This window comes from Cuculus canorus, chromosome Z (genome assembly GCF_017976375.1).
Source record: "Cuculus canorus isolate bCucCan1 chromosome Z, bCucCan1.pri, whole genome shotgun sequence".
Classification (NCBI taxonomy): Eukaryota; Metazoa; Chordata; class Aves; order Cuculiformes; family Cuculidae; genus Cuculus; species Cuculus canorus.
In genome coordinates this window covers 42,217,100-42,226,991 of record NC_071441.1, presented here as the reverse complement: position 1 = coordinate 42,226,991, position 9,892 = coordinate 42,217,100, and the positions used below count along the sequence as shown (strand labels likewise).

The 9,892-nt window shown below is 38.6% G+C and overlaps 1 protein-coding gene across 2 annotated transcripts in view; it reads right to left on the bottom strand.

Moving 5' to 3' along the window:
- Positions 1 to 691: 691 nt before the first annotated feature.
- SLC44A1 (solute carrier family 44 member 1) overlaps positions 692 to 9,892 on the bottom strand; it is a 73,242-nt gene continuing 64,041 nt past the window's right edge. Inside the window, exons 14-16 of one of the 2 annotated variants that reach the window (XM_054053696.1) lie at positions 9,209 to 9,445; positions 7,595 to 7,672; positions 692 to 5,369 (exon numbers count right to left, since the gene is read on the bottom strand). In XM_054053696.1, the coding sequence (XP_053909671.1) occupies positions 5,346 to 5,369; positions 7,595 to 7,672; positions 9,209 to 9,445 (339 nt within the window). In that variant the 3' untranslated portion in view covers positions 692 to 5,345. The other variant, XM_054053693.1, reaches the window with a different exon arrangement.

Sequence of the window (9,892 nt, the reverse complement as noted above, 5' to 3'; positions counted from 1 at the left end):
GTTTGCTGTTTTTCTTCTAAATCTGTTTTAATATATTTTGTTGAGTGAATGCCAGATAGTTTAGCCTCCGCATGGGTGTTTTTAGATTGATTCATGCTACCTGTTGCCCCTAGAAATGCTTGCATAATCCTAATGTCTCTGAAGAGCTTTGGCTTGATTGTATCAACTTGCCAACACTGCAAGACACATCACAGCCCCATCCCAGACCAGAAATTCTGCCTTTTATACATGACCCACATCACAAGAGACATGTTTCTTCTCTTTTCTCATCTCTCTAAACACAAAAAAAAAAATACCTTGAAAACAATATTTGCCACAGAACACAAGAAATACAAATTTACTAGTCTCTATAATCTCTTGTTATGTAGTGGAAATAACAGCAGAGATGAAATAGCTGAAAGAGCTTTTAAAAATGAAATGTTTAGAGTAAACTTCCATCATCCCAATAAAGCAGCTGAGTGCAAGAAATGTTTCAAATAAGTCTGCTGGATTTTGTTTTGGGAAACACGAGGGGTATTTTCCCAAGATTAAATAGGATTTCTGTCGTGATAATGTGACATACAAGATGTTCAAGAACCAATGAACTAGTGACGTTTAGATTTAGTAAACAGTATCTGCACAGGCAAAGCCATTACCTTAAAAATAGGGATGCTGTTAGATATCTACTTTTAAATCTTAAGAGTGTTTCTTAAAATGACTGTGCCATGTTCAATACAGTATGTAATACGCACTCAGAAACAAATGATCATTGGATTACAATGATGAGTATATGTCTGCTACATGCATTTTATTCTGATTCTATAACATACATTCATAGAATACACCATAACCATTCAGAGCAAACCACTAAAGTGCATGCCCTGAAGGCACATATAAGTATTTTGTCTCCAACACTGGCTGCTAAATTGCCAGAACACTGATACAGAAAGGGCTCATTTTTGCTTTATATCCCCATTTTTGTGCTGAAAGAAAAAGAGCTAGCATCCCCTGCTCCCTCCGTGAAAAGGAGCACTGTGGAGCAGGCTAATTGCCTGCTGCGAAAAAAGCCCTTTCAGAAAGAAGTAACCACCCTGAGAAGGTGCTGTACAGAAATGCAGGAAGTGAGTCTTGGATTAACTCTTCAGTAAGTGGACCTGTGGACTGCCTTACACTGGGAAGGAGTTAATTTTCTTTACAGCAGCCCTTATGGCGCTGCGTTTCAGATTTGCAACCAAAACAGTATTTATAACACAACCACGTTGCTGAGCAGTGCTTGCACAGGGTCAAGGCCTTCTCTGTTTCTCACTCTGCCACCCCAGCAGAGACGGCTGGGGTTAGGCAAGAGTGCAGGAGGGCACAGCCAGGACAGCTGCCCTGAACAGACTGAAGAAATATCCATACCATACAATGTCATGCTCAGCAAAAAAACTTGTGTGTGTGGGAGTGTTGGCTGTGTGGTTCCAAAGTAGCTGTTGCTTGGAGACTGGATGGGCATTGGTCTGCTGGCAGGAGGTGGTAAGTGAATGCCTTTGCATCACTTGAGTTTCTTTTTTCCCCTTCTATTTAATGAAGTGTCTTTATCTCAATGCTTTTGTGCTTCCAATTCTCTCTCCCATTCTGCTGAGAGGATTGAGCAAGCAACAGAGTTAAGGGCTTATCTGCCAGCCAGTGCCAATCCAGTGTCAACGCATAATTGGGTTTTCCACTTGAAGTTCCCCTTCTAGGACATGCTATCCTAATGCAGAAAGTCCTTGGGTTACCATGTCAAGCTAAGGACACACATAAAACTCCATCTGGTTTTGGCAATTAGGAACGTGAACACAAGCTAATGGAAGGCTGAAAATGCAATTCTAAGATGGCCATACCCTATCCTATATTTAGTTTAGCTGTGGAGCAGCACTGAAACAGTGATGGAGTGGTATCACACAAAAAACCCAGCTGAGAACTTTAGCTCAGCTCCTACTCCCCTTCCCATTCAGTCCAGGTGATATCCTGAATCATTGCCTTGGAAGGTGAGAGGGCATGTGCTAATAAGCTCACACAGAAATGAGAGCTCAAAGAACAAAAAAATTCCCTAGGGCTAGAAGAAACAATAAAGATGACACGGTCCTGCTGAACTTCCAAATAAAAAAGAGTTTACAACAACGTAGAGAAACAGTAAACAATTCAAATAACGGCATGGGTTTTTTTTTCCACCTTTGAAATCTAGCCGAGCAGAGGCTACACTGCAGACTGTCTGCAGAAACTAAATGCTGGGAACCAGTAATCCTATTGTATTGGTTTATAAACCCAATTTGTCCAGGCTCAGTCTCCAGTCCTCAAGCACTACTTGGTTCAGTGGGCTTTCCAAGATGATTTCTCTGCCTCAGCTGTCTCATCTGCTCCTCCTGCAGTGTTATTACCAGTACAGCATCACTCTCTAGTTAGTCCAGACTGCGTCTCACAAAGCAGTCCACATACTGGCTTCAATAACCAGCTGGCAAAAAATTATTTAATCCATCACATGAGGCAGACCCTAGCACTACTATTGCCAACTAGGGATTTACATGTCAAGTGTTCTCCCACTCCACTATTCCCAGTAGGGAAGGAAAGCAGAGTTAAAATTTGCCCTGAAAAGTTGTATCTTCAGACATCAGTCTTCTGCTTATTTCCCAGCACAAGACATAGCTAGAAGAGGGCAGCTTGTAGTTTGATTGCAAATGAACTTCAAAGGACATTCAAAAGCTATAAAGGGCCACTGGAAAGCCTGCGTTTGGATGGAATGCCTTTTTGGCATGACTGAAAAGCTCTGCATGCCAGATATACACTCAAGAATGGTGCACAAAATTTTATTAAGAACTTTGCAATGATATAGATTTGTCACTTAAACATTACAACTATCCGTATAAAACTTTTGCCTGTATCTTTAAACACCATGTAAATAAACCAAATTTATTTTTAAAACAGGATAAACTGCTATAAAAATGGTGCACAGTCAAGTCATACAAAAATACAAAATCTGTTTCCAACTGCAGTCCTAGTTACAATTACAGAGAAAGACCCCCACCCAGGACTTCCAGTGAGCAGAGAACACAAACTTGTGGAAGTGGTCACAGCAGAAATTTGTCACAACGAGCAGAATCCAAGGCTTCAGTCAAAGCACCTCCAATAACTTCCAAACAAGATGGAAATTAGTTTCTCTGGAAGCAACTGGGTATGTGTTTAGTATCTCAGCCTTGGAATCCAGTTTCTAGGACTCATCTAAGCCAGTTTTTAAATTTCTATTGCTAAACCCCACTGATCTACACAAATAACGGTGCTCAGTGCCACTACTCTCTTAAGACACTGGTGCAGCAGGAATGCTTCCTCTCCACGAATTTAAGGCTCCTCCAGTGCTGCTTCTAGATAGTCTGACCTCCAACTTGTACTGAGAGGCCTCACCAGTGCTCCAGTTTGAATCCCTAGGTTGAAGTTTTTAATCCAGTTAGCACGTACATTGATGTGTAACTTACAATTCCCCTACTTAGAGAGCCCTCCTGATGCCAGTGAAATCACCAATATGGTTCACTTAAATGGATGTCTAAGTGCATGCAGGACTGGATAATTCTGTCTCCCTGCCTCCCCAGCAGCTATCATTTCTAAATATATTTTTATTTTCATATCTTTCATAGAGTTTGAGCTCTGTGGTATGAAAAGCATAAATCCTTTTAATTGGCTTACCAAAAGAAAACTAAACAAATCTAAGTTATCAAATGACTTCTAGAAGCAGAAGTGAAATATTTCACTGTTGCCAAAAGGTAAGAGCACTGGTTAGCTACATGATACTACGTATTTTTAAACCTTCGGCAGCAATTTAAAAGTCTGACCCTCTGAAAGGAAGCACAGATAACTGCTTACTTATTAAACCTTGATAACATGAGATGTGCATGTCTCTATTCAGACACACCTCTCCACTCCATCACAAAGCTTCTATAGAAGGGCTTTTCTCTTTCAAAATTTTTTCTTGAATGGAGTGATTGAAACATTGAGGCATTATTTATTTGTACAGAGCTTGTATTTAGTGCAATAAGTTTAAAAATTCTACTCTGAAATATTAACTTTACATTAACAAAAATAGTCTTCTTAAAAAAATTGTAACAAAAGTATATAGCATAGACAGATCATGAATTCTTAGCAAATACACTTTTAAGCGTTTACCATTACAATACGCTGAACAACTGAATATTAGCATTCATATCTGGTGAGCTTCCAGACTGAAAAGAAATATATGTATCCAGTAATAGTTATAAAAAAGCACGTTCTCTTGTCATTTGATAACTTTAGGAAACTATCCTGGCAGTTACACTTCCAAAGAAATGTTTCTCTGCCCTCTTCTGTTTTAGCCACCCACTACAGTACATACAAATATGGATGAAGCAACAGGCAAGGAATCGTCCCTTCCACCTCCCAGAGCTCTCTGGCATTAAATTAAATGAAGCATGCAGTACTTGTTTGTACAGTAGAACAGCTCATTTCTCTTCCCATTCTCAGCATCTTTATATCTAGTCATGAATTAATCATGACTATGGCTAAGACTGAGCTTTAACCATGTGTTATTTTAATTGCTTATATGGAGAATCCATACCCTTCAAAGGAACACTGCTGAACTGTGAAGAAGGCTACTGAACTCAAGGGGAAGGTAGAGGGAAATGAGTATGAGGGATAAGTAGGGTAAGAAAGGAAGTTAATTGCATATAAAAATTATCTGTCCCCATTTTGTAGTTTCTGTTTAATAGGAGATGCAAGGGCTTCCACACACTTGAATACCTGAGGAGTTGGTTATTGTGATATCAGATATTGATGAACAAAACTGTGCCCTCACAGGGCTGTAAAGTGAAATGACTACTTACAAATCCTTTCAAACTGAATGACTTCTCACTGAAACCACCATCTGAAAAACTAAATATGAGACTTTTCTTGATTTGAAAGTTTTCCTTACATGTAACTGGAAATTGAATGTATTGTATGTAAATGTAAATAAACAAAACAAGTAAAACGCTCAGCAGATTAGCAGTATCATGGGAAATCTGTCTCTAAACTCAGTCATCAGATTATGTTTACAACGATACCTCCTCCAGATGTAAAATAGCAAGCAGATAAGAACCAACATTTCTATGACCATAATGAGTAATTTAAAAAATGGAACAATGATAAAGCTGCTTGTAAAAGCCACCCGTATGAAAAGAGTACATGTTTCACAAAAATAATTGTTAAAAAAAGTATTAAATCCCTGTTCCTTTTCTCTGATTTTGGCTGTTTATTTTCATATATATATATATATGTATGTATATATGTATATATATATACTGTTTTGGAATGTCAATGGGTTCCAATATGGCTGGCTAGTTTCAAGATGAACTTGCTCCAGAGGCCTAGAAAACAAAGTCATACAGTACAGTCTTAGACAAATGCCAAATGACAAAGAGAAACTGAGTCAATGGGGTCACTGGAAATCATAATGACGTAGGAAAAGGGTTTTCTTCTTGTGCCTTGATACGAGAAGTTCCTAAATGTTTCCTCATCTCTGCTACTAATACCTAGTTAAATATAACTGCACCTAGGGCATCCCACTTTTAGAACTGCCGCGTCTAAGAAATACCTGTAATTCAAGGAGACTGAAGCAAAACAACAAAGATTACTCTTAAAAAGAAGAAAAAAAGAAGAAAAATTAATCTAATTTTCAGACACCTAATTTTGGGACTACAGGTGCTACTAGTACAGAATAGATTTATAAATGATCCTATTCCACGTGTAACTGAGGTCTTTTATCAACACTTCGGGGAAAGGTATCAGAAATTTCATGGAGTTAACAGCTGTGTCCCATCTCTGTCAGGAAATGAGATCCTAGTATTTAAGGATCTATTCACCTGGCGCTGAATGCACAAAACTGGAAGACCACTTGAGAAAACAAGGCCAAATAAGTTTCAAGCAAGACTCTCACATGAGCAGCAGAACTGGGAGTAATTCAGCAGGTAACACTCAGGCTGAGTCTCAATTGCTCAGCATCTTCTCCAGCAGTCCTAGGTGGACTTGCAACCAGTGCCAGGCTTGAGCATCTACAGCCAAGCTCCTAAAAGAATGAGACCACCCTTGACTTGCAAGTACTTGGTTTGCCCTTTACAAGGCGGGGTTGTGAATAAAGGTTTTAACATGCAAGCTGGAAGCAGTCAAGTACAAAAGTATAAGAAGCGGTCTGTGCTAGCACTGACAAGAGTGGAAGTGGGAAACCACTTAAGGTAAAACAGGTGTGTTAGAAGGTTAGCATAACAGAATTTTGGACTGAACATTTTTGTGCATATGACTAGACTAGAGGTTCTGGACTTAATTCTCAATCATTTCAGTGACAGCTTTACATCTACAATGTTTGGACCACTTTTAAAATCCCAACATTGGTATCTGAATAGCTAGAATTACTCCCAGAAGAAAACAGTAAATGAGCACAGAATTAGTTTTTTGATGTATAAACATAGCAGCATTTAGGCATAAGCAAATTTAGAAACTGGTATGCTATAATGAATAGCAAAACACATAAAGCTACACATCAATCCACTCTACAGCAGGAAACCATTCCAGCTTAGTCAAAAAGTGCTCATGCAACATAGCTTCACATCTATTATTGAAAAAAAAAATTCTACTGTTAGCATACACTCATTTAGATTCCATTAGGTTAAAAAATTGTCCCCATGATAAGTAACTGAGTCAGGTCCCAAGTACTCTGAGATAGTAATGATGGAAAAATATTTTATTTCACAAAGTCAGATTGCACGATGACAAGTCATACCTTGCCCAGCCTGGCTCTCCATCATACACTCTCAGTTCTCCACCTTCCAAACTCATCCTCCTATCTGTTATCTTTACCATGTATAGCTGTTACTTATTCCAGGCTACCAAGACATGCAATGCCTTCCTAACGGGCACACCATAAGTAAAACAGGCTGCAGAAGCATAAATGATGCATTATTCACTGTCTGTGTATCTGACAGTGTGAGATGGAAAGAGCACACAAGAGACAAGCAACGTAAGTAGTTGGCAATAACAATAAACAACTAGGAGAAATGTCATCTGAGCAGGTTGAAAGGAATCACTATATCCAATTCCTTGGCACTGTATAAAATAATTCAGTGACATCTTTAAATGCCTGGTCCTACTTTGCAACAATGGATGCGCTCAGTAGTGTTCTTCAGGCTTTTACAGTGAACGTAGGATAAACAAAAATTGTGCAGCTCAGGGCTGAAAAGAGGATTAAAGTCAGAATAGCCCAATGAATTCAAGAGCCATCTTATTTTGAGAGAACTCAGCAATTTGGGCTGTTTATGTATACAACATAGCATGCACTACTAATCCTAATGAAATGATACTGCATTTGTTTCATACGACACAGTTCCTTTCATCTTACTTTTACAGGAGATGGTCTCAGCTGTGACAAAAACTCTGCCATCCAGGTGATAGGCAAGCTCACAAACAAAAAAAGCAGAACATCTTGAGTGATACAAAGAACAAAAACTTCTCCTGAAGAAGTGCAGTCAGTAAAGACAAAGAGGGAGAAGAAGTAAAAGTGAAACTCTTGGAGGATCGCCACCTCCTCATCGGCACCTACCATTGGTTTTAGCTCTCTGCCCTCAGCTCCTCCCCGGCCAGCGTCTTTCATACATTTCCTACTATCCTCCACAAACTCCTGAAAAACAGTAATGAAGTGAAAAGTGCTTTCTTAGAACAGAGTCCAAACATCAAATATAAAGACAAAAATTAAAGATGTAACTACTCAAAATGTCAACATAACTCGTTCCTCCCATTTCTCCTGCTCAGACTTGTCCACAAAGTATAAAAAAAAGCCTGCCAAACAGTGACAAAGGTCTCCCCCACTTAATTGTGAAAGCCTCCTGTGCTGCTACAACTTTCATATTCACCACACAGCACTCTCCTGAAACGTGGTTCCTGGAAAAAAAAATCAAAAGCCCAAACAAGGACAAAACAGAGATGGCAGTTATTACATCCTATCTTGTAAACTGTGTTTAATGTTCAAACTTCATTAATCTTAGAACTTCATTAAACAGAGGTACTTGGAGATAGTTACTTGCATGGTCTTCTTGATTTCCCTAACTTGTACTAATTCAAACTCTTAATTTTTTCACCAGATCACAATTAACTATTCACAAAGACTTGCAAAGGTGCTAATTTAATTTCACCTATTTTTTTCTCTTAAAGGCAAATATTCTGTAGTAAATTCAGTAAACTTTTGCTGCTGGTGTTTTGTGCTATCTACTGCTGACTAAAGAAGCCCACAGTGCTTTTATGATTGATCTGTTCTGTCTTCTGAGAGAACATGCTGCATTTTACTCTTATTCTGTGCTAAAAAGTAACCCAGCAGCTACTGTTTTATTTACTATATAGTCTAGATTCTGTATTGTTCTACCAAATATTTAACTTTAAACTCTTGGCATGGTTTTCCAACAAATAATCAGCAAAAAAAAAAAAAAACAAAAACCCCAAACATTTTTTTGAAGATACATTTTACAAGGATATATTCTATGGTTGCCAATTAAAAACATTGCCAAGAAAATTACTTAAACAACAGCAAACTGAAGGGCTTGAGAAGCAGAATTTTTATATCTTTGGTCTCTAGCTAGAGTAAACAGGGAATAACATGGGACAAACAAAAATGAACTGAATTGCGCAAAGTAGCATCTAGGCCCCTGGAGAGAACATTAAACCTGTAGGTTTTGTGTGTGATAGTCTGAGAGGCACATTCTGGTTGCTGTCTATCTGAGCGAAGAAAAACTCCAGTATAGTCGTTAGCTACATCTGGGGCTTAATACTCTGATAATTTTCCTCTTCTGTACCCCAAGAGAGGTCCTTCTTGGTTAAGTAAAAAACCCAAGCCTTTACCCCCATGTTTTGCTTCTTTCCATTCTGCACGGTATCATTCATAAGAAATGATATTCAAGACTATGATTCTGCAAGATGACTGCTCATCTAACAGTTCAGCAAACAGAAGCCAATACCAGTGACAGCAAGGGAAGGAAGCATCATTACTTATTTGAAGCTCATCATACCATATAGTTTGCTGATCAAGCCATGAACAAGACAGCAAGACAACCCAGGTAAAAAAAAAAAAAAATTACCGTATTAAACTCAGATTGTCAGGTCATTCCACTGCCAAAATAGCCATTTTATGGAGCCATATCCTTAGACTTAGCAAGGGAAAACTTACCATGAGAACTTTATCCATGTAGAATTCCCTCCCAGGGCTCCCATCGTTGTATTTTGTATCGATGGCAAAACATAAGAAAAGGACATCAACAACCATTTCATAAATGGAAAGGAAGCAGTGAGCAACCAGGAATGCAAAAAGGCAGACAATGATTAGCGGCAGCACCCAGATGGTGTAATCTCGTTGGTAGTTCAGCAACATAATCCCAGCCAAACCTGTACAGCAGACAATCAGGACCTGAAGAAGAAAACAGAAGACAACTCCAATGGCAGGAGCCTTTTGATATTTTCAGCTTTTTTGGTTTTTTTGTTTCATTTGGTTTTTTTTTTAATCTATATGCTTCTTACTCTGCCAAGGCTAGAACTAAAGGCAGATGCTAGTGTTAATGACATGTTTCCCTCCTGGATCCTCACAATGTAAATGTGAGGGATTCCCAAACATAAAAGCCATTTTATTCATTGATCCAGCATGTGCAAATCAGAAGAGTTTTAAGCACATTCTTCAACACAAGTTATTTTTCAGACCAAATTGCATTTATATTCCGCTCTCTTAGTTGTAGCGTTACAGAATACTTCTCTAAAAAAAGAGCTTTATCCTGTCAATTACAAACCCCTAGAACCTGATGCTACTGATCAACTAATATGCAATTGGGTTTTTTGGTTGATGATGAGACAGGGAGAAGGT